The 25,260-nt window shown below is 42.3% G+C and overlaps 1 protein-coding gene across 4 annotated transcripts in view; it reads right to left on the reverse strand.

The window, feature by feature from the left end:
• Window positions 1-3,902: 3,902 nt before the first annotated feature.
• The window catches only part of MLXIP (MLX interacting protein), a 53,776-nt gene continuing 32,418 nt past the window's right edge, over window positions 3,903-25,260 (reverse strand). Inside the window, exons 8-18 of one of the 4 annotated variants that reach the window (XR_003993681.1) lie at window positions 23,401-23,492; window positions 22,584-23,247; window positions 19,186-19,307; window positions 18,278-18,464; window positions 17,591-17,715; window positions 15,455-15,553; window positions 13,517-13,644; window positions 12,332-12,455; window positions 9,916-10,045; window positions 6,563-9,230; window positions 3,903-6,192 (exon numbers count right to left, since the gene is read on the reverse strand). Coding sequence is in view for 2 of the 4 variants with exons in the window: in XM_030501019.1 (XP_030356879.1) it covers window positions 9,109-9,230; window positions 9,916-10,045; window positions 12,332-12,455; window positions 13,517-13,644; window positions 15,455-15,553; window positions 17,591-17,715; window positions 18,278-18,464; window positions 19,186-19,307; window positions 22,584-23,247; window positions 23,401-23,492 (1,793 nt within the window). In the remaining 2 variants the exon portion in view is untranslated. Of the gene's footprint in view, window positions 9,231-9,915; window positions 10,046-12,331; window positions 12,456-13,516; window positions 13,645-15,454; window positions 15,554-17,590; window positions 17,716-18,277; window positions 18,465-19,185; window positions 19,308-22,583; window positions 23,248-23,400; window positions 23,493-25,260 lie in introns of all 4 variants that reach the window. The other 3 variants (XM_030501019.1, XR_003993682.1, XM_030501021.1) reach the window with 3 other exon arrangements.

The raw sequence follows: 25,260 nt of genomic DNA on the forward strand, positions 1-25,260 counted from the left end.
TGCTCAACTCACCCTCCTGCTGCACTGGTTCTTCAAGGTGGTGCCTTTAGTGCTCAGGAGCTGTAGCTCTTCCTCCCATTGCTGGAGGACTGGTCCTGCTCTGCCCAGACTTCTCCAGGAAAAGTGATTTAATGCCATCAGCCCAGTCACTACCAGACCCCAAAATGCACCAATCGGGGGGGGTCCTAGTAAAGTATTCCAGTTTCTCAAATGGAACAGAAGGACCAAACTCCTTGCCAGAGCCAGGGGAAGAATTCCTCTCAAATGGAACCAATTTCAGATGCCATCATGTCACATAGTGACAACAGGCAGAAGGATGCGGACAGATCTGAGACTGTTACCCTGGTTTCTGGTGTTAACACAAGTAGCACAGCTCTCTTGATAGTGCCACATATTGAATTCAGAGAACGTTTTCATTAACCACCTCTGTGACCTGTTTGAGCTTTGCACAGACATGGTGAGTCCAAAGGTGGGTAGTTGCTCATGATGTCTTCTGTATTGTAAAGGTACCTGCCAGTCCTGAGAGTCTCAGCACTAACCCCCATGAGCAGCAGATACAATGGTGGCTGGGGCACTCCCTCAGATTAGTCTTCTTAATTCCAGGTCTATCAAATTTTCCAGGGTCCAAAAAGTGCAATTTCAACCTCATCTCCTTAATTTTGAATAGAGGAAGAAGAGTGACTGGAAAAAGATCACTGACTGGGGATGCGCTTATCCCCAAGGCAGAAGCAGCATCTGCTGACCTTATCAGCTAGGGTCAGCAAACCACCACAAACAGGAAGACATTTACAACCTGAGGGGTTAGATGTCACCATTTCCAATGGCTGACACAAACCGCTTACGCCTTGCTGAGCCAGAGGATTATACAGGGCCAGTCCCTGCGGCTTCCTCTCTTTTCTTTCACTTTGTGAATATGTAAATAGCCAAATGAAAGTGTTTTCCTTGGAAAGGACAACAGGTTTCCTCAGAAGCTTAAACAAGATGTTAAAGTGAGTCAGATGGTCCGTCCCAGTTCATGTCATGGGAAGAGCAACCTGAAAAGGAAGAGTTGTTCTTCCCCACGAGGGTACTGCCAGCCCTACAGAGTCAGCTCACCTCCAGAGCCTGAGCTCACCCACATGGGAGCTTGAAGCAGGGAGACACAAGCTTATGCAAAACTTGGCATAGCTGCTGTTCTCCTCACATGTGCTTGAAAGATAATGGTGCTTTGCCACAGGCGTTTTGGATGCAGCGAGGCAGATGGGCTGGCTGATACCAGAACATCAAACTTCAAAGGGCTGAGGTCAGGAAGTGATGACCAGCACCTCACTGAGGAGTTGGAATGAGAGTCTAAGTGCATGCCTGAGCAAGCGAGACAGAAACAGCAACTGCAGACAGTCTGATGCACAAAGTGACACAACTGCACCACTACAGCACTTCTGACACCTGCATTATGCTCATTACTGCAAGTTAATATAGCAAACAGCCGCTGGTGCTGTCAGATATCAGTTTATTTAGGTTCTGTAAGCAGCCTATGGATGTGTGGCTGCTCAGACACTGTCTTTCTATCTATCCTGATACAGTTGGTTCCCCTGGGCAGACATACAGGCTTCTTCTTGAAAAGCTCTTCCCACTTCTCTGAGAAGATGGGGCAGCTTCAGAAAAGGGAGGGACATTAAACAGGTTAGAGTCACGTGCTGGATAACTGAGCTTGGACTGCACAGTAAAGAAGATGCAAGGGCCAACTAGTAGCCCTAACGCAGAGGTGGTTGTGTGGTTTCCTTTGAGAAGTTCCTTATTTAACCTGATTGAAAATGAAGCTGTTGGCATTCATAGCTTCAGAGGAATGAAGAGCTGAGATGGAGTAGTCACAGTCTTACATGGGCTTTGTAAGACATGTCAAAAGGGCAGGCAACCGCAGGACTTAGGGATGTGATGAATCTAATCTTTTGTGGGTTTGTTTCCATTTTGTGATGGAAAGGCGTTGGGGTTTGTGATACACATACCTTGTTCCAAGACAGGAACACATTAAACATCTCTCTGGATGACAACAGGGACTCTTCAGTGTTTGCACACAGGGAACTTCCCCAACACCCAACTATTCATTGTCTACCCACCTCCTGTTGATGAGCATGCTCAGGAGAAAGCCCTCAGGGATGAAAATAGGCATAAAAGAGCTCCTGAGGGTAAATACAGGTTAAAATAATTAAAATCTAGTGAGCTTTGCTTTCTATTCTTTTACATATAGAAAGCCCTGAGCTATGTGCCCATTGAAGGGCCAAGTCCCTTACAACAGTGATTCTATTTGGCATGATTTCCATAGAGCAAGTGTAGATCCACTTTTAGCAGTGGACTTCACTGCTTCAATCAGTTAAACTTCAATCAGTTTAAGGATTAGCAGAATCAGCCACAAAAATGAGCCATTTTGATAACTGTCTTTTGGCACATACCAGCCTCACTGAAATCACCACAAAATCAGTAGTAAAGAAACACTGCTCTCCACAGCTTCCTCCCAGAGAGGCTTGACGGCATCACTGCAGTAACACTAGCGTTTGTAATGCTTGGCTGAGAGCAAAGTCAGGCTGAGATGTTGGTTTACTGCTGTTTAAGTAGCACTGTTAGTCACTGCCTTCCCCTACCAAAATGCTTTATGTGAGATGAAGCTAGAGATATGTAAAAAATTAACAAGAGTTAAAACACTGCTCTGCCTTCTCCTGGAACCACAGGCCTGACTCATCAAAAATTCTTGTACACTGAAACCACCAATGGCAAGGATGAGATTAATCAGCATCAACTCTTGTGCAGTGATTTTAAAATAAAATCCCTCTTTTTACTCATCTATTACCTTTCACTTCAGCTACAGCCTCGGTCACCCAATGCTGCTTCCACTGGGCAAGAAAATCCAATACACCAATGAGGTGGCAACTGAAGCGTCCTACCAGGGAAAACCAAGAATCAGTCAATAACAGCAAAGATGAAATGTTATTTGTTTCAGTTTTTAAATGGATTTAAGCAGCTCAATGCCTAACACTGACATTAGTTCCACGGAAGTACCGTATTACCCATCTCAGTGCTGCTCTGTGAAGTCCACTGGCCAGGCAGTATATCAGCCAAGAGCCCCAGATCCAAGCCTGCAAGAAAGTAAGACCATCAGGGCTCAAGGCATTGGTGCAGCCCCTAAAGGCTTAACAGTTTTATACCAAGGCTTTGAATTACTAACCTGTTAGAAATAGGTGCAGAAAGAAACTGATGTAAGTCTGCTTAGTTTTGTCAAAAGGGCTTGCTCTCAATGTTATGCTTTAAATAATTAACAGCAAGGGTCTGATGACTTCAGGAACATATCAGAACATCAGGACATTTGGAAAGCTATGCAAAATGTGAAAGAGCAGCTCACTGGTTATTCTTCACAGGGTGAGGAAACATACACTCTGCAGACACCTGGACTTCTGGAGATGGTACTTTAACCCAACTGTCCATTCCCAGTCTCTAAGCTGCTTCAGTGAGGGAAAGCAGAGTTGACTATAGAGGGTAATTTTCAGTTTTTGCTAATCTGACTAACATTTACTCTGGTGAGACAGGAACAACCCAGCACAGAGCACGTACAGCCTGGTGGCCAATGCATGAGAAAAAGGAATCACTTGTAAGCTCATCAGAGCGAGTTGATTCTGTCAGTCAAGAAGGGCCCAAGGGGAACCCAAGTCTCTTAAAAGGAGTCCAAGCTTCAGAAGCTCAGCAGATGATATAAGCCTTGCAATGGGAAAGCCAAGCACAGACCAAAGGGACAACTTCAGCATTGCTATTTGGGAAATGAGTCCTTGTCACCTTTCAGAGTTGCAAAGAGCAGGTGCTGCTTCCTGGTCCAGGAACAATTCCACCTACCATTTCGCCACATCCAGGTAGAAAATAAAGGCATTAAAACCAGGTTCTTCCAAAAAATAACCTTTATTGTTTTGGTTGTAAATATAAAAAAATGCATTGCACAATTTGACAGACCTACTGAAAAGTGCTACATATCAACAGCACAACAGAAGTTGTGTCATGCAACAGAACAGGAAACCTAGGCAAAGCAAGAGTACAACCTGAAGTCCTCATAACCTCCAAGCTCTTTTTTTTTCCCTTTTTTGTTTTTTTAAACAAGAATGAACTCCATTCACTTAAAACACATTTAAATACACGGTTAGAAGAAGAAAAAGAGCAATTTATTCATTGTATTGTTAATTTAAAGGCTTGCTCCTAACATTGATCTCTCTTGATTCAAAACCTTACTCATGATGGAAAAGTTCAGATATAGAAGCAGTTCAGATATAAAAGCAGTTCAGTCATTCTATTATCTAAGTTGTGTTTCTTTGTAACTGAATCAAGTTTTACGGTCCAAGCTACAATTCAGTACTACCACTTCTGTTCTAACACAGAAATCCGACCAAGAATGAAACAAAAGAAAACCTGAAGCCTTAACTGATGTTGTGGGAACAATACTGGAGCCCTATAAAACTAAAAACCCCCAAACATGTGATCTTCTCTGAAACTCAAGTGTATAAATTGAGGAGTAACAGGAAAACTCCTGTTGCCTCACCTAATATAAAAACCTCCTAAAAGTCATCAGCAGTTGCCCATAGTCCTCTAAGACTGGTATGACTGAATCCCTAAACCATGTATCACCATTGGGGGTGATTTTCCATGCAATAAATGTGGAAAGGAACCCAAAAAGAGAGAGAGAAAAAGGTCAAAATAGTTAACAACCCATTCTATTTTCTATCGTCTAGTTGGCAACATCAAGGCAAGAATTATTCACTTCAGAAATACATAAAGTGAAATAGCTTTCAAATATTTTGTGCTGCAAAAGCATGATCTTACAGAAGGTTTCTGCAGTGAGCTTCCCTCTCCTGCTCTCAAACTGCTCTTCAGGAGTTTCGCACTTTAAAAGCAAACAAAACCTCTACAACATGTGCACACACACACTCTCAAGGGAATGTAAAAAACCCTGAAGATACAAAGTAAAGGGATGCCATTTTTCAAGGCAATTTTTCTTGTGAAGCCATTCCAGATTTAGAAATTTAAGCATTTGCATATATACTGGGTTTCTGTCAAACTTCTGCTATGACAATATGCACACGTGTGCAGATGTGCTTGTGTATGCGGGAGGACGGTGAAGTCAGCAGGAAAGATGCCGTTTCTTCCACACATACACACAACTTTCCACAACCTCAGTGGCAGAGGGTCACAGTAATGCCATGCAGATAAACCCTCTTAAATCCCAGGGAAAGCCCCACTTTGTCAGTTCACTGGATTTTCCACATAACATTGTAATAGGGGGACAAATGTATGACTTAAGATAAATCGAATACATACATGATGCCAAGATCTAAGGCACAGATGGAAACATTCTAGCAAGCCTCCCTTCAAGGAAGGCTTCCCAAAGGGTCTAGAAAAGTATGGAAGGACATGTCAAATGGTATTAATCAAGAATCCTTTGGTTTTGTGCAGAGATCAGACTGTCAAGGTGAAGCATGTGCTTAGTTCTTTGTTCCTACTACTCATTAATTCCTTCAATTCTAGTTTGCTCCTAGACTTTCAGCACTTACTCCTCCTGTTAACAGGGAGCCATCATACAAACCTAACTACATCAGATAATGCAAAAGTTCTCCAGAACTTGCGTTTGTGGTGTGGGCCACCTACTGACTGACAGAATTCAAGGTCAGAAGGAACCACTAGACAACCTCATCTTGACTTTATGTGTATCACAGGCCATCATTACTTTATCTAGCGACTCCTTTATTGAGTGAAATGTGTTGGATTTGACTGAATATGATTTGTATTCAATTGCATGTGAATTCTTTAGTGTAGCACCAATTCACTGAAGACAGATGTGCATCATCTGTAATTCTGTATAGACTATAGGCACTGTGTGTTTTGCTTGCTTAAGTGTACTTTGGTGACACTGAGGAAATCAGACTGCTTAAATCAGGGGACAAAGCGTTACCAAACTTCTTTTTTAAAGAAATATAGTATTTAGACTCCTCAATGGGTAAGACAGACAAAGGAGTTCAAATATAAACCAAAGTGGAAACTGTGCAGAAATTAATACATACGTGGTCAATCGCTTTTCATACCAATCCTCAGTAGTTTTACTGTGCAGATGTGAGACATAAACCAGATTTTTTTCCTCCTCCTGCGTCTCCAAATGAAGTGAAATCACACCCCTCACAAGGCTGACTGATAAAAGAAGAGAATTCTGATTTGCAATAATAGGGTGATAAAAAAATATTCAATTGCTGCTTCAAAGAGCAGACACATCATTTCTGGTAACTGCACTACGTGGAAAGTATCTTTTCACTTTTCCTTCCCTCCCTCCTACACTCTTGTCTAAGTAAGCAATCTTTGATTTAATGTTTTTCTCTTTATTAAGATTTGCAATGATAATCAATAGTGCCATGAGCTTGTTTCTCCACCCGTTATTAAAATAAGCATTCTACCTCCAATTGTAACCAGCTCATAGTGCAACGAGCATGATGGTTTTTCCATCTATATCCAGCTAAAAACTGAATGAACAAAATTTTTAGCAGTTCAGTCACACTAGCCCTACCCTTTCAACTTCCAATCCATTCAGTGAGATTGGAGATGTTGGGATTTAAGCTTAGTAGTCATCAGACGTCCCTGGGCTTTGAAGTGTGCTTGTAATGCACTTTGCTTGTTGAGACAAAACTCTTGATGTCATTGGTATCAGGAATGGTAAAAATCAAGCACAATCACTGCCTGACAAGCAGGAGATCACACTGCAGGGGAGGCGTTAGAGGATCTGTTCATCTGAAAAGTACAGCAAAAACACAAGTGAGTCTGTTCCTGGACAATTTGCCTACTGATTTCCTTCTAAAAAACCGGATACGTACTTTTAGCATGCAAATCCACAGGCAGCTATCTCTGCATCTCAATGAGACAGGCCAGTAAAGAACAAACTCCCCAGCTAATCACAGTGTTAAATGACTTCCTCAGAACCAAGTTCACAATCAATGATAAAAATGGGAGGAATTTAAAGAGCTGATTTAAAAAAGAATCTACACTTAGTCAACGCTTTTTATCCAGATGCATCCCAAAGAGTATTGCTTGATTACAACACTGTGTATGAAAGACTTCGATATGGATGTCCCAGAAAATCTACTCACTATTTAATTACTATGACAACCCTTTACACACTATTTCCACAAACCATTCCTTACTGAGGCCTGGACTTTTGTTGCTTCTGTCACAATGACACAGGTTTTCACATGTGCCACAAGCTTCAAATATGTGAGATCTACTGTTAAAAACAAACAAAGCAAGCATCTTTCATTTGTCTGCAGAGCTACAGAAAGACATACTGATATTCAGATCATGCTGGTTTCGTCTTCCCTCTCAGCTCCTTTTCCCCCCAGCAGTGCCCAAGTCCTCAACTCACAGTACCTCTTGCTCGAGGAGAAGGGTTAACCTTTCATGCTTTCCTCTTGCTACAGTCCTGCTCACACACAAGCGAACTCTGCAATGAAAGCCATTAGCTGCAAAATCTCAGGACAAGGAAGAAAAACACTCCAAGTGCTTCATCCTACTCCCCAGGCCTATTGCTTCTGTTTAAACTTTGGCCCAACCAGAGCTGAGAAAAACTACATCCCCCAAAGGAGAACCTACTGACCCCATTTCAGCACTGTGCAATGCCCCAGTGTTTTAGCTGCTCTTCATTTTAGCACTGTGCCAGCTGCTAATCATGTCCAGGCAGCCTGCTCTTGAAACTGGGAGAAAACCACTCACAGGAGGTACAAAGGAAACCTTACCCACAGTTTGCATAGCTCTTAAGAATCAGCATCAAGTAATGAGTGGAATTACAAGGGTCATGGGATCACTCCAGAGTGTGAACAATCAGCTGGAATGAATATCCCAGTGCTGCCTCAGGATGGACAGAGACTGTTATAACGAGACCAAGTTTACCTGCAGCAGAGCACAGTGCTTGCTGAGACTGTCACAGAAAAATGTTAAGCACTATTTTGGGTTTTAAACATATTTTTATATGTTTTGTAATTCATGTTGAACATAACCTTCCCATACAGACCAAATATAGCTAAGTCCTTCAGGTTTTTCAGATAGAAGGCAAAAAGAACAAGCAAGAAAGAAGCAAAGAACTGCCTACAAGTCCATGTGGTTTGATACAGTTTCTGAGATAACAAAAAAGCCAATTTCTTAACATTACAAACTCAATTCTTGTCTCTGAAGCGTGACTACATTTGTCTATGGATGTGTTTTATATGTGCACATTTTATGAGGAAAGCAGCTGAACTCTGCAGAGTGCAAGAAAACAGTTCAGAGAGTAAATGGGTGCGAAATTCATACATTCTAGTTGCAGAACCTATGCAATTTAAAACTGCCTTCTTGCACTTCCTGCACAGCCTGCTACTGACTCACCTGCAATGGCTATATCAGGAAAAAGAATAAAAATTGGCTACTTTATTTACTAGAAAATAAAGCATGTCTTGAAACCGATCATATGCAATGATACACTCATGAAAATAAAAATACACAAAACACAGCCTGAGATTTTAATTCTAGTATTTTTGCCACGAGTTGACATCATTGACGGATTTTTCTTCTCCTTTGGTTTTTAAGATGATCCTGTTTAACAATTCTCACTATTCAAGTAAAACAGATGGAACTGAATACCAAAAAACAAAATAAAAAGCACATTTTGTTTGATGAAATTGGAAGTGTATTTCTCCTCCAGGAGAACATCCCTTGGTGTACAAGATTGACACTTCAGAGAACTCGGTACTCGAAGCTTTTTCATAGAAGTGTGTTTGTTGCATACAGATGCATGCTGCATTGATGGAGATATATTGCTGCTGCAGGACTCAAACCTGCTAAATTTACCTGAGCTTGGTGTTTTCTTACTTAACGGAGTACAGCACAGGACTGAAGAGGAATCAAAACGTTATGACAGCGTTGCCTCAGAGTTCCACATATTCTGAAGGCAGAGCCACATGCCCTGAACAACGTCTCGGGTGATGGAGAGAATTCTTTCTAAAGTGCATCAACTGAAAGGAGCCTCGCCAGGCTGCTGGACTGGCAGGTTCTCCACCCCTTGTATAAGCAACTCATTGTCTTTGGTTGTTAGGTTTCACCAGCTGTTTTGTTCATCTTGTTAACTGCCTCAGCAGCTTGCTCTGGCAGGCACGATGGGTCTGACAGAATTGAGGTGGTCGTACTTAGATGCCGGAGGGTGTTCAGCACCACTGTAAAAAAAAGTCAGAGAAGCATCAAGAAAAGCTGTTAGTCTGACTGCAAACAGATCCATGCAGGACAGTGTGCAGGTACTGCAAGGCTGTTAGACAGAACTATGGAAATACTTGTGCAAAACATGCACACCTCCACACACAGTGACAGCAATAAACAGATGTGCAAGAACTGTGCCCAGGGAATAAGGAATGGAGATGTAATACTTTAAACGACCCACCTATTTCTTCTACAAAAGAGGGCAGTACATGGGAATTACAACTGTAAATACTTGCTGAATTGCAAGGGAGAAAGGATCAAGCAATCATGCGCAGACAGATCGTCATTCCAAAACTGAACACGAATCTCCAAAGTCTTCCTTCAGAATGAGATAAATCACACTGCCAAACTTACTCCAACTACAGTGGAGTATTTGAAATTTAAATGCAGCTTGAGACTGTTTAAATTCTGGTATCTACATTTGTGGTTTGGTTATTTTTCTGTTCAGCATTAAGCATGCAACTGAGCGTCTCTGCAGTCAAAAGAGGTTCTTATTTTCCACTGAGATAATAAAAAGGAACTGGAAGTCATATTCAACATCATATCATGTGATTTCTTTGTCACCATCTGGATTTCAAGAAATAGTGTTCTATATGGTCTTGCTTTCAATGATCTGGAATAACTGCTGGATAGAACTTCACTTACTTGGCCTTAGAACAGGAAGAGAACAGTGCTGATCCAACCACGCCATTGCAGTTTGATTCAGATCCTTAAGGCTTGTTGAGGAAACCATCTCACTGAAGGACTCAAACAATGGCTTAATAATAATGCTGAACTGCAAACCATCAAATGTTAAGGGAGACAACAAAGGAGGAATTCGAAACATTCTATACGAAAGGCTACTACAGCCAGTCTGCAGAGAAAACAATGGACTTCTGAACAGACTGCAACTACTACAGGGATTGCAACATTTCAAAGAGTCTGTTTTACATCTTTAACATTAAGACAAAGGAAAAAAATGACCCTCAGTTCAATACGGACCAGAACAGTAGCAAGCTGAGGACTGCCAGGCTTTTATTTTGGCTCTCTGTTGTCACAGCTTGGAAGGATGGGCTGGAGTTGGCAATAACCTTCCTGGCAGAAAAGGAGCAGACAGAACTTTAAGTCTGTAGTGTATTAAAATGTATAGAACAGCACCACAAGCCTCAGCTGCCCCAGCTCCCAGGCTTTCCGATGAGCTGGAATATCTAAACTCAAAACAGCTTCTTCTAACATCACCACAATAATTCAGCAAGTAGATTCCAGCTTACAGGTACATTTATTTCAGAAGCTGGTTGGATGATAAAACTCATGTGAAGGCTCAGAATCTGTGGTTTTACCACGTTACTCTGGATGTCAGCAGCATGTGAGAATGTGGCCCAAACCAATCTCAGCATTGTCATGCACCCCTATCTCACTGTAGCTGACAATCAAGATAGGTCTAATAACACTTAAGGGGATTTACATGCTCTTACACACTTTGACAGTGACTGGAAGACCAACATGGGTATTATTCTATTGATATTCTAATATTCAAGAGTATTCTATTCTTGGGTTATCTCTGGTTGCCCAAGAGAAACCAGATTACTCATTTCCCTCCTATACGCAACAGAAACTATGGCATTTTCATATTTGTAATGAAACTGCCCTTCTCTTACAGTCATTCCATGAGGAGGAGGATTTTTATTATTAACACTCACCCCTGGACCTTGTCAGCTTTTACTGCCATGCATTAAGGATTCAATCCAGCTATCAGAACAACTGCTGAGTCACAGTTACATCCTGACTTGTAAGGGGAAGCTTGGGAACGTTACTTTGCCTCTCAACCTCTTCTTTCACCAACTACAAAAGCCTTTGTCTTTCCCCAAACAGGACAAAACCCAGCTACCCAGAACTGCATCTTCATCTCTGAAAACCTCTGCCACTTTCTGTAAGTGTCTCACTTCCAAATTCTGGAGATATTTAACATTGTGGAGCAGCATAAAATAAACACACTCTCCCATCAGCAAACATGTGCAGGATTGTCTTTAGAACATCAATGAAACTGGTTATTTAAAAATCTCTATTTTCATAATTTACTTGGAATTGTTACAAGGTTAATAGTGCTGCAGAATCCAAAGGTTCCACAGTGGCACTAGCCTTAAGCTATCAAGAGTTTGCCTCAGAACTTGCTAACAATTCTTTCCTAAAACAACGCTAAAAGGAAGAGTCTCTTTTTAGGGCCAACATAAACCAGGAAACACCAAAAAAAGCATTTTCATATATCAAAGTGTTAAAAATACTGCCCTTTGTGCATGCACATATATACTCATGTTATCCAGGGAGTTAGAGGGAAATAACCAGTACAGAACACAGACATAGAAGACCTGAAGTGCAAATAGCTACATGAACAAATGAAGTTTAATGGGAAAAGGGAAGGTTAACACTAATGCTCATTGCTAATTACTAATAGCCCTGAACTGGTCCAAGCTAATCATGTTTGAGCCAAACTAGTTCAGTCTGTAGAGCACTGACTAATCTTTCATTCAGTTTGTATCTTTCTACCTCCTGTATTATCATCTGCTTACAAGCACAGCTGCTGGCAGCACTGGAGAAGCAAAGAGAAATTAAGTTGATTCCCTGTTGTAATAAAAGACAAACAAAAAACTAAAAGAAAATTCAAAAGAAGAAGGGGAGGGAGAAGAGAACGTGCAAGTTTTTACAACTGTCATTGCAACAGCTTCAGCAATTGTTTGTAATAGTTTTTTCTCCAAAATCTTTGTTATTCTCTATTCAGTTTTTCCAAGAGACAACAAGAACTACAGTTACAGCAGCAGTCCAACACTGCTTGCACTATAATAACCCACCAAGAAAACCCTGCCTTTGTACTGCATTTTACTTTCAAGTTACCTCCCATACTTTAAGGTGAACAATTTCTGCCTCACGACAGCCAATAAGGCAGGGATTCATATCCACATACAGGTGTGAATGAAAACTAAGAACAGATGTCATTTAAACAACCTGGCTTGAAGCATGAAAATCCAGAGTTCTTGGCTCTATCAGCACCAAACCTCAAGTTCAGCAGGTTGATATAAAAGGATACAATCCAAAACTTCCAGTTCTGCAGGGTCCTGCTTCTCACATACTCATCAAACATCCTCCTCATGTGGTCAAACCTTTGCCGTGTTACACGAACCCCGGTAGCAGGGAGCTGCTGCTGACAAGAACTGCAAGGAAAATGTTCTGAGGTCAGAATCCCCATCAGAAAGGACACTTCTCTTCCAGACTAAATTATAGCAAGAGAAAAGTGTGTATCCCCAGTATCCCTGAACCAAGGTGGCTTCCCAGTGCATGACCCCCTCCAGAATGTGATTGTTATAGCCAGGAATACATACTGTTTTCCCATCAATTTTGTCTATATTCACACAGCAAAGCGATTTCTCAAGCTGCTACACACTTCTCATTACAAGCAACAAAGCTGAAAACAAAGTATAACATAGGACAAAGTAGTTTTTGGCATCCAATTAGAAAAAGTCACATTAGGAGTCAAGGAAAAATTTACAGGGTTACTCCTGAGCAACGTTACAGAAGAAAAATGTTACAGAGACTCTTCAGAAACAGATCAATTTTAAATGAAACAAAACAGACATCATCATACTTTTAAAGAAAAATCACAGGCTTGTGATTTGCTGGGAAGTCTAACATAATGCCTAAGCCTAACACAGCTGTAGATGGAAGAAAAACCACCGGGGTTCTCAACATGCTTTGCAATAGCACAGAACTACCATAAACCCACAGAGGAAACTGAGGCACCAGGAAGGTGAAGTGACTTATCACAGTTATGTTCAGCCAGTGGCAAGCTTCTTGATTCCAAGTCCTGTGTCTTATGTACTCAACCTTATTCTCCTATAAAGACTGACTGCATTTGGAAAGAGACCTGCAGCAAAGCCATCATGAAGAGTAAGTGTCTGATCACCCAGTGAGCATAGCTTTACAAAAACATGTCACTGGCTTCTTCTCACAAGTGTTCTAACTGACCTGATGCATCTTTTCTGATGCTGCCACGGTTGGGCATCCCTGCTCACAGCTTGCTGAAAATCCACATGGTTTGCTACCAATGCCCATCCCACAGCAACTACGCTTCTTGTTTGGCAGTTGGTAGCAACTCTACTTCTGTTCAATACCCATCTGCCGTTTGGCATGACATCTGAGGCAAACATTCCCTGTTGTTAGCCAAAGCAACATTCAAGCTGCTCTGCTTCATTACAGAAAGCTCCCCAAATCTCACATGATGGCAGCGTTTAGCTCCTCGATTTCTTCCCGAAGGCGCCTGGTTTCCTCTTGCATCTGTGTTCTTTCCTGCTGTAGTTTAGCGATATATTCTACTGTTTTCTGGAGCATGATTGCATGGCTGATCTAGACCAAACACAAACATAGAGCTCACTTTCTGGAACAAAGCTAGACAGATGAAGAGTTTGCCCCTAACCTGCTGTAACACCCAGAAAAGCACTTCAGCACCTTTTCTTAAGCTTCCTTCACTGTGTGCAAAAGGACAGAGGCAGAGCAAAATACTTCAGATAATACTAAACTCTTCATTTCTCTGACTCCTGCCTGCACACTAGTACAGAGAAATGTGGTTGCAGTGGTTGTTTTCTTCCACAAATTACAGTTTTGCTACTTTGTTGGAAGAAATAAGTTAATAATTTGTTTCATTACCTATCCTCTTAAAAACATTTACAATTCTTACTGAAGTACCGAAGGACGTGCTACATCTGCTGATAGATTTCTTGACCTGTTAGAAGCTTTGTTTGAAGTTGACAATATAGATTATTTAGTTTGGGAAACCAGAAGTTACTAACAGAAGGCAACACAGCTTAGGTACCACCAAAGGAGACAGCAATAATGTCACAGATTCTTTTTAAAGTACCACTCAGTTTTGAGTAACAAATCAAAAATCTCAAGAAATAAAATAATCAGACATTTTACTAAAGCCGAGTTTTCAAAACCGATTAACTTTCCAATCAGGAAGTCAAGTTCTGACAACTTACAGCCTAAATATACAAAACTATAATAATTATGTGAACAAATCAACACGCTGCTTTGATATTTTCCGTGTTGCAGGAGGTACTGGCATTTAAAGGACATTTGTTGTGCAGACAAGTCTGTGTTTCAATTACTCTGATTTCAATTTAGTGACCTGCGTTAACCAGTATAGCCAGAAAATGTTTTTAATTTGGACAAAGTCATTTGACAATGAGAAGTCAGTTGGGTATTTTTTGCTCTCTAAATCTATGCACAGGTGATGGGGTCAAAAACCAGCCCTGAAAGTATTCGCAAGACTGTGGGCATAGAGACAAATACTTTAAGGCAGCTGGGGGGTACTAGATGTAAAGTGTCCTAGAGGGACTTTCAAAGCCATCTGAGCTGGCCAGGCTCCTGACTGCTCCTGGCAGGCAGAGATCTCACTGGTGTAGGAAGCTCAGAAATGTCACTGGACCTTTTTGTTCTTCCTTTGTCTCACTGACGTGCTTCCACAGTATTTGCAGGCACACAAGATTGCTCTGCTGTGCTCTCAGCTGTGGTTCGCATGGCATGAAGCCTAAGCTAACAAGTTGTGCTCATAGGTGGGTATTATATTACCTCAGGCCAAATGTCAAGGCATACTAAGCCAGGCCCAGCATCGTATCAGCAGCATCTACCTGGCTTCTGGCTGGCTCATGGTTCAGCAGAATAAGCTTACAGTACTGGCTGGACCATAGCTTTTTCAAGTGCAGCTGTGGGGACCAGAACCCATCCAGAACAGGCATAAAAAGCCAGCATGTCAGAAGAAAGGTGACCTAACAGTAAATGGAAAGTCATCTTATGCTGCAAACATGACAAAACTCTTCATTATTGGGGTCCCAAGAGCAAGGATTGCAAAGATCAGTTTTTCTTCTTTCCCTGTTGGCTTTAAAGCTGCAGCATCTCATCAGACAAGACTTGTTCAACATCTGAAGCTGCATCAGAAGAACGATGTTTAAAAGATGAAGTGTTTTCACACACTCTTTTGACTGTAAACCATGGATTTATCACCCCTCTCTTTCCAAGTCCCTCAGTTCAAGTATCTTCACTGACTGACTGGCATTCCCAGTTGACAGTGAAGAGGTTAAATTTACTAATAAGTCTTTTCAGAATGGCTCTTTCTTATATTTCATATTAAACTTTAGTGCTGTCAAAAGTTACTTACCGACTTGGAGTTGGTTGAAACCAAGCTGTTGAGAGTACTGAAACCAATCTTGATATTAAACCTTCGTTTTTGTTCTGAAATGTGCTTCATTCTTAGATTCTGCATAAATAAAATCAGCTCAGTCTATGCTGTTCTCCTTGAACATTCTACTGCTATGACTATTTCAGCTATTCAAATTCACAGTGTAATTTCTGTTGAATTGCGGCATTCATAGTCTTCCCAAAGCCATCTTTGCAAAAGTTATTTATTAAATAACTTAAATATTAACTTAAATATTAAAGTTATTATTAAAGTGTATTAAATTCCATTCCAAACCTCGTAGGTTTTCTTTCTAAAGCAAGAATTCCTATCTGAGACTGCTAAATGATTTAACTTTCTGAAGTCAAACTCCAATTTGAGGCATGCAATTAGTTAGGATCTTGTTGAAATCTTTAAGCTTAAAACAGTCTGTATCACTTATTCCTAATACATACACACGATGTAACAGGCAGTCTGACAAAAATGAAAAAGAGAATCCACAACTCTGGCCTACCCTGAAGATAAAGGCTTTGTAAGGAATTAGTATTTTCATTTTGTAGCATTAAAAACTTACAAGTTGTTTCCATCAAAGGAGTGTGCACTTTGAGAACGCATTTTTGGCAGAGCCAGACTTCCTGGCAGTAGCTCACCATCACCCCATTTTATACTGGGGGAAAACAATGTAAAAATGTAGTAAAGTGGCTAACCAAAACCACAGAAAATGCAGGTTCAAGAGCAGAATTGAGATTTCCAGTGCTTTGCCAAACTGAAAAAACAATGTTACCCAGCAATACAGAACTGTTTAGTCTCACCGACAATGCAGAGGAGCAAAAGAACATATATCTGGAGACTGGCAAGCACCCCTGTTTCTCTCTTGTCTCACCAAAGTCACTAACAGCACACATCCGAAGCAATTCCTGTCTAAGCAGGTCAGTTTACACGGCTACAAAGCCCATCTCGTTGCAGTGTCCTTACTTTCAACAACACTCCTCCATCTAGCGGCCACTTTCCCATCGTCTGCAAGTCGTAATAATTTGCTCCTTTGCTAACTTGCTCTCTAGCAGTAAGAACAGGCTGCAACTACTGGTAATACTGATGTTAGGCTGATTATACAGGCTGAGATACTGATAATTTATGCCAAGCAAATAACTGCAAACTTTTATCAGTAACTTGCAGTATGCTCAGCAAGGGGCAGTTCTGATTCTCCTCTGCAACAGAACTAGAGTTGAGTGCAATCACAGAGAGTGTTTGAACTTACCTTTCTGCCCTGGGAGTAAATCAAGCTGACAACAACTCATAGGGTACACAGAGAAGCCAAAAAGGGGTTGGCACTTGCAAAATGGTTAAGTAACACTCCCTTTCACAAGAGAAGGAATGAGAGGGTTACAGCTGATTGTCCTGCATTGGTGGTTTTTTGTGGGAAAGCTTCTCCTACCATCACAGAAAGTGTTGTGACAAGCTCAGCTCGTGTGTGAGGTACAGCCAGCTTTCAGCTGCCATCTCTAGACCGCTGAGTTCTCACCCCAGTAATTCTCAAAGTGTTTTACAGCTGTAACTTGTGGAGTCTGTGGAGCTGCTTCTCTGTGGAGCAGCACAGCATCACAGGAGACGTAAGTAACTCAGCAGGTCAAGAACTCCCCCTCCAGCGATGGCCAAAGCTCTGCAGACTGAAGAGCCCCAACAGAACAATGGCAAAAAGCCATGGTTTAGAAAACTAAACCTGAAACTTTTGACCAAGTAAACTGAGGCCTGTCATAACACTCCTGTGAGCCACAGCAGGAACTGCTGTCATGACCATAAGGACCTGCAGAGGTACGGTTAAGCCCGGCCCCTCTGGTGACACCTCCCTGAGGAGCAGAGTAGATCACTGAAGTCTGACATTTTAAATTGAACAGAACAGCACAAGTTAAATTGAACATTTTAAATGTTCATTTTAATTTTTAAATTGAACAGAATTTTAAATTGAACAGAACGGATGCAGCACAAGCTATGCCTAAGGCACAAACACTTCACTGTTCCTGAAGCACAACCTACTCTCTAGACCATACTCAGACTTCAGGGCAGAAAAGTAGTTACAAAGGCAAAGAAGAAAAGCACCTCAAAGGAGCAGACACGCACCTTAAACGCAGCTGTATTAGAGTCAGTGGCAGGTTTTCCTGAGCAGTTGTTCTGGGGAGACTGTGGACTGGGGCTCTGCTCAGAGGTGCAAGGGGAGGCTTGGCCTGAATTCTGACAGTCTCGGCCTTCAGAAGGGAAGAAAGACAAGTCACATCAACAAACAACTTTCTGTAGCAAATGGAACTGTTGAGAAGTTTCTAGTCAGAACTGAACCGAAATACAGCTGGCAACAAAATTATACTCACTGATGCAGCAAGCACATGCTAGAAAATGTCAAGACTGCTGGGAAAGCTTAGTACTTCATGGCACAAGGATAATACATCCCAATAGTTGGATGTAATACTCCCTTCACACACACATGTTTCAGCAAAGGTATGTGGAACACAAAGGCTGCAATTCCATCATCCTGCTAGACTCCTCCATCTGAGGCTTTAATGGCCTGGGTCATGATGGTAACACTCACAAGCCCTTTACCAGCAAAACCAGCATACGTCTCAAATCAGCCCAGATATCGCTCTATCAACAGGCATGCAGGAGTCTTTGCACTTACCTACTGTTAACAAGGATTATGTCTCAGATCCTCCAAAGTTATAGTTATGATACAAGGCCCATTTACACCCTGCCTGCTCTGTGGAAACACACTTACATGTGTAGGGGAGAGAGAACGCTTACGGCTTTCTAACTTACTAGGTGTAGGTGAGGGAACTTGTGAACTGCTACTGTGGGAAGGGATTTGCTCTCCTTTCACCAACACATCCTGGGCTACACTAGGAGAGAAGAGATGTGAGACTGTGGACTGGGTTTGTTGACTACTTGGTGCTCGCTGTGCTGGACCAACCAGAATGTTACTACGGAACTCCGTCACCCCGGGAGCCTGGGAACAGCACAGAAATAGCACAGAGAAAGAGAAAGAACAAGAGAGCAGGAAGGGGGAGGGTGTGGGCAGAGGGAGGGAAGGGATGAGAGAAAGGAAAAGGAGGGGGAGAGAGAAAGAGAGAGATTTGTTACCTTGCCCTTCACTAAAAATAGCAAATTAATACATGATTAACAATCTGATGACATGAAACAAGGGCTAATACATAAGGAATTGGCAGGCACTGCAGTCAGACTTCTGGCAGGAGACCAGTATCCTTTCATAACTTTAAGTAGTATTACAACACAGCAGCAACATAAAATACTAAAATTTATTTCCACCTTCCTTCATTCAACATATTAGGAAACCCACTCATATACTCCAGGCATGCTTTCCAGTGGGTAAATGGAAAGGTGAGCATCCTGGGTTCCTCTGGCTTCTGCACAGGTAAGAAAAGGCACAAACCATCTCCATTCATACTACGGTGTATACATGCCTCTTTGTAATCTTACTGTTGTGTGAGACTGAAGACTACATAGTGCTTCCAGGCCCATAAAGTAGCTAAATTAAAAATAAGCAAACATAATACTGAATGCACAAACACATACGCACATAAATCTCACATATGCACATAAAAGGTGAGATTTAGTGAACTAGTTACCCTCCTGAGCACATTATGGCTCTAACTACTTGCAAGTAACAGGCCTAGAGAATAAATACATATGTTTTTTCTTCTCCTTACTCTGACAATTCCAGCTGGTGCAATTGCAACATTAGACTGAGACGTGGCTGGCGTCCAAATCCCCTCTCTTTTTAAAGGTGCTGGAGTTACAATCACAGCTCTGGACTGTCCTTGAAAGGCAGCTGAAGAACACAATTAAGTTATAATAGTTAATGAGACAAAAAAAAAACAAAAATCAAAAAAGCTGGAGATTATTTTGTATGAAATAACTTGTCATGGAACAGTGGAATGGATCAATGGGCACCTACTTGGTACTATTTCTGATAACCTCAATCCCATTAATTCAGTACAAAGGACTCTTTAAACACACCAGTTATTTCTGAGGCTTCTAATGTCCTTGTTTCGAGGTGAATTTACAGAGGCAGGTAGTAAATCAGGGAGGTACAAAATGTCTTCACTCTATCGGAGTTGGGTTTGACAGGAAGAGGATCATCTTCACCTCTCACATCCATACTTCTTGGATCTCAGCCTTGCTGACCCAGAAAGGGCCAATGACAGAAACCTACTGAAGGATGCATATTCAATACTTCATGCTTCCTTGTGTATATATATATTAAATTCTTTTCCTCTCACTGCTAGCTTCTTTCACTATCTGGTTTTACAGCTGCTTTACATGACACACAAGCACAGGACAACCAAATGTGATTGGGAGTCAGCACCAAAATTCCAGCAAACAGGCTAAAGAACCAGGAGTTCTGCAGTGTTAGACAGCCAGAGATAACTGTGAATAGCAGCTATTGTCTCCACAGAGAAAGTTACACGAGATTCTCAAAACCAGCCTGTACAGGAGCTTGCCCCCACAACAGGAATCAGGATCCTTGCTCTGAAGTTTTTTCACTACTACAGTATTTGAGTCTAACAGAAATCTGTTAAGGTCTCTATTTAACCAATGCAAATGTACAATTATTACCATGGCATTAATGCTGATGGTGGTCTTACCTCGACTTCAGAGAGAACATGACTAACCATCCTGTATTGTTACTGAGGGAAGAATCATGCAAAGACACAGTTTCTGTATGCTTTTTGAGAAAGCTAAACCAAACTTACTCCATTTCATTCATAGCCTGTATTGGTTTCAGCTCTTCTTTGTACTAATAAAGTCCCAATGGATGAAAAGTGTCACAACAGCTCAGTCAGTGCAAACCTACCCCTCTGCAGTTCAGCATCGGGATATCGAAGGGGACACACAGCAGAACAGGGAAACAGTCCAGGATATCTAATGTCCACTCCCCTACTGTCCCTGTGACCAACAACTGTGTTTTGAATCAACTGTATAGCCTTTATTACAAGGGCCTGTGGACAGCACAAACCTTGTGTCAGCCCTTGCATGGGTACATCTGGCAGAGCACTGTCACTCGGGTACAGGGAGTTCATTCTTTGCCTGAGCATTCCCACATACAATGCTGGAATCACAACCCTTCCACTGTTCACTACTGTCCAGCTGCACTGTTGACATCTCTATTGAGCTCAAGAGGCTGCTCGTACCAGTGCATTAATGCTGCTGCACAAACTTGGTATTTCTAGCTTCCCCGTTGGGGTAACTGTAACAATCAGCACATATTTAGATGCCCCTTTACATTTTTCATGTTTCTATCCTACACATGCATCTCTTGTGGACTTTCCTCTCAAAACCACAATTCTCATCCTGAAGTGGTGAGAGCAGAGCTCTTTCCCATGTGAAGTTTTGCACCTGATGAGACAATCCATGCACATTTTTGGGTCCTTCTGTCACAGGGCAGTAAATGTTACACACCCCTTTCTAACAAGCCAGGTTATAATGCAATTTGCTTTATAGTCTTGAGATGGCTTGTTTGTCCTGAACAGAAATGACAGGTGTAAATGCCTCAATTACATGTACTGAAGTTTATTCTATTTCCAAAAATAAAGCTCCAGTCTTTAGATAAAACTTTGGATTTGAGCTTGGTGTCCCAGTAGTTTAGGAGCACTGTGATCCCTGAACATGTGCCACTACCAAGAATGAGTAACAGCAACAACCTTAAATCTAGATGAGAAACAAAGCCATTTGTTTCTCATCTAGATTTACAACATCTGTTTCGTTGGCCTAGATGCAACTGATGAAGCACTGGGAAAAGAACAACCCAGGAAGCACTAAGGCGGCCAAGAGCAAAGGCTTTCTTTAAATGAGAGTTGCCTACAATGCTTTCCCAGGTGAGAAACGCATGTCTTGACTGCTGAAGGCACATGGACTCTTGCTTTATGATGTACTGAAGACAGAAACACTGCCATTAACACCCCAGTGCTATTAATCATGGACCAACCCAGCAAGATGCTAGAATTAGATCCTTGGGTCTGTTCTACTCCTAAACAGTGGTTTTTTGGGGGGTGGGTGGGTTGTTTGGTTTGGATGTTTGGGGGTTTTTTTTGGTGAGTAACCACACTGCCAGGCCCTGGCAGCCACAGCTACTCCTTAGTGAAGCCTGTTTAGCAATACTCCTCCAGGCAGGGTTTTTCTTGCATTATGGCTGCACATTTCAAGTGGCTGAAGTCACTTGGGCCCCAGCCAGCACAGGCATGCAATAACCCCAAGAAAAAGTGTACTGCCTGTTCTGCTCTAGCCTGAGCTTTCCCACAAGAACCACCACAAGCAACTCCCTCTGCTCATACTTGCTATTCTTAGCTTTGTGCAGTGCTGATGGCCCCAAATCACACCCAATGTGGAGGTCCCATGTATCAGTTTGGCACTCACGCTCTGAACTGAAAATCATGTGCTCCTGACAGCTTCTCAAACCTGTAGATTGCTTGAGACAAAGGTCACCAGCTCACCCGACCTGTCCTGAGTCCTTCCCAATGGAAGGGCTGATTCTCATCACCTCAGTTCTGCTACTGAGAATCCAAAGTATTACCAAAGGATGTGCACTGGTACCTGGTATTACAGAGTGAGATGATGCACAGCAGGCACAGGAACTTGTCCAGGACAACCAGATGAGTCAATGACAGGGACACATCTGCCATTCTCCATCCCTACTTCCTCCTCCTACCATCTCCTACCCTACTGTGGATGAATGCTTCGAGGGGCAGAGCTAATCAGAATAGCACTGAACATCAAAACCAAGGCTTCTATGAGGCAGGAGCACAGAGCTCTAGTCATCCCATGTGCTGATGCATCTGTACAGCCCAGCACAAGTTTTACAAGGATAACCCCCCTTTTACAGGTCAGCTTTTCACACTGAAGACCAAACTGCTTCCAACCCTTGCAGCAGGCCAGAGCATCCCACTGAACAATGCAGCCACACAGCAGTGGGTTCAGGGGTTCTGTGGACACCCTCAGGAAGCTGCATTTTTACTTACTATGTAAACCAAGAAAAGCAAGATGGTATCTCCCTCCTGCAAGTCCCACTCAGAGAAGTAAAACATCACCCCACACCAGAGCTTCTCACCTGGGGTGATGAAGGCATTCTTTAACAATAAAGACACATTTTCAGGCTTCGGAGCAGGCACTATTTTTTTTGACTGTTTGGGCCTTGTCCCAGTACTTGCCAGAGGAACAGCTTTGAGGAGTGCAAATGTCATTTGGGACTGCAGCTGGGGCCAGAGCTGCCCCTGCAGCACAGTAGTCTGGAAAGCCATGTTACAAGGCACTCCTGCACCCGGCTGCTGTGTGGCCAGGAGAAGGTTCTGGCTCTGGCTGAAGGTGGTGGCAGGGGCGTTGTGGGTCAATGTTGCAGAAGCTGTGTGGGTGATAACTGTAGACTCACAGAGGCCAAACTTCTGGGTTTCTGGTGCAGCAAACGGAGGTGGTGGAGAGCTTAAGCTGGAATTCAGCGGCACTGCAGGCAATGGGGACTGGTGCTGTTGCGTTGCAGGTTGAAGCACTGGCAGGGGTGTCTGAAACACTGGCATAAAAGTCTGTGGCCCGCTGAGAGACGAGTCGGGAGTGTAGTCTGCTGGCTGGATGAAAGATCCCTCGCTTCTAATGTTGGAACACTGGTCAGTGCCAACATCAGGAATGACAGGAGCAGGTACTGAGGAAGTAATGAGTCCATCACTGATGTTCCCTGCTGGAACTGTGTTGGGCAATGAACCCGACGGCAGGACAGGAGACTGATAGAAAAGAGAAATATTACAGATTCAGACATGACCCCTGAAACTCTTGTCTGAACCCCTTCTGAGAAGGACACGGTTCACATACGAGAGTCTTCAGAGCACGTAAGTGTCTGAGATGAGGCTGCTTTAAGCACTGAGAACCTCTCTTACCTGGGAAGAATGGCTGCTGCTGTCTGTGGTAGCTGAGCTCACAGCAGACACAGAAGGGAAATAATTACTGGAACGACTGGGTGTGAATAAATCTGAAACATCAAAAGTCACCTATTAATTTTCTAATTTTCATACTCAAGGTACAGTATTGCTACATACTGAAATTCACAGCAATATCAATATTAGTTCGCAAATAATGAAACCACAAGATTTTTGCTTCATACAACTGCTGCTGACTGAGCAATGAATTACTGACTTCCAGAGGAATTGATCTCTTCAGGGCAGACTTCATCAACTTTCATGCAAGCTGAGGACAGTACAGACATCAGTCCACTGCTTAAGGTTCAGCTACAAGCAGATAGCCAAGAGCTGATTCTCAGTGCAGCTCCACACAATTCAGTTATCTAATGCAGACTGCACAAGGGCCCAGCAAACAGAGGTCATCTGACTTCCATCAAGATCCATAACCACCAAAGTTGTCAGCAGTAGTTTAATGTCATACATAATTCTTAAAGTACCAGAAAATGTTCCAAGGCAAATAAAGTGTTAAATCACTTCATCACTAAGTGTGGCATATTGAGACACAGACTCAGGTCGGTGAGGATACTGAGACAAAGCTTTATTACAAGCGAGCCCTTTTATTCCCTCATTCGCTGCTTTCCCAACAAGCACGAGCACGCCACGCTCAATCTCACTGGCTCCTGTGAAAATCCCATAGTTTAAACACGTGCACCACAGTCCAACCACACTGCTGATCACGCACTGTTCACGCGACGACACTTCAGTCTTCTTGCTTCATATTTTGCCACATTCCCTGACGTTCAACTGAAATTCTTTGTTACATTTCTTGTCTTTCAATATCCTGGCTTATTGGCCCAAGGCTTATTCGGTATCAAGGCCTCAGAGCTTGCATTCAGTGTTGCTCAAGCTCATCGTGCAGATCCTGTCACCTTCACCTCCCGCATCTCCCCCTTTTTTGTTTTGTACATCTATTATCAATACCTGTTTGAGGGCTCGATCAATAAGAGATTGTATAAGTTTCATTAAACAAGGAATACAAGTTAACAAGCTAATAAACATGAACAAAACAAGAGCTCCTAATACAATCAATTTTTTTACCCATGCTCCTATTCCAGCAAATAAACCTGAAAAAGGGTTCAAGTCATCCTCAACCTGAAGTTTTCCTGTAAGTTCTTTAAGAGTTTGTGTACTTTTGTGAACCAATTCAGAGTGGTCTGAAAGGTTCATGCAACATAGACCTTCAAAGTCCTCACACCCATGACCATGGGCAAGCAGAAGAAAATCTATGGCAGCCCGATTTTGTAAGGTTGCATGTCTTACAGAACCTGTATCAAGGAGGAGACTGGAAAGAGCATTAGATGTGGCATTTGTTTGCTTTGCAAGCTAACATCCTAATTTGTTTAGAGTCGCAAGAGCTTGTGCAGCGGCTACTCCTGGTGCAAAAAAGGATGCTGAGATTAAGCCTGCAGGACTCCAGATGTAGCCGTGTCTTTGCAGTCAGGAGTAAAAGCATGAGCAGATCTTTATAACCTGCGGAGATGGTGGAATCTAGTATAATTCGGTATCATAGAAATATTTGGGGTTAACATTGTTAATCCGCCTAGGCTACAAGGGCCTCCTCGTGGGTGAGAAGGGATGCCAGGCCATGCTCGATCTCCGCAGGTTAGAAAGACACCTCGGGGAAGCGATACAGGACTGTTAGAAGAGGAGAAATGTTAACAGACATATGATTACACCAGACAGAAGCAGTTCGATAGACAGACAAATAAGAGTTAACAATTTGAATTAATGATTGATTCTGACCTGTATAGTTAAAATACAAACATTCATCCATTTTAA

Source organism: Strigops habroptila, chromosome 11 (genome assembly GCF_004027225.2).
Source record: "Strigops habroptila isolate Jane chromosome 11, bStrHab1.2.pri, whole genome shotgun sequence".
NCBI classification, from domain to species: domain Eukaryota; kingdom Metazoa; phylum Chordata; class Aves; order Psittaciformes; family Psittacidae; genus Strigops; species Strigops habroptila.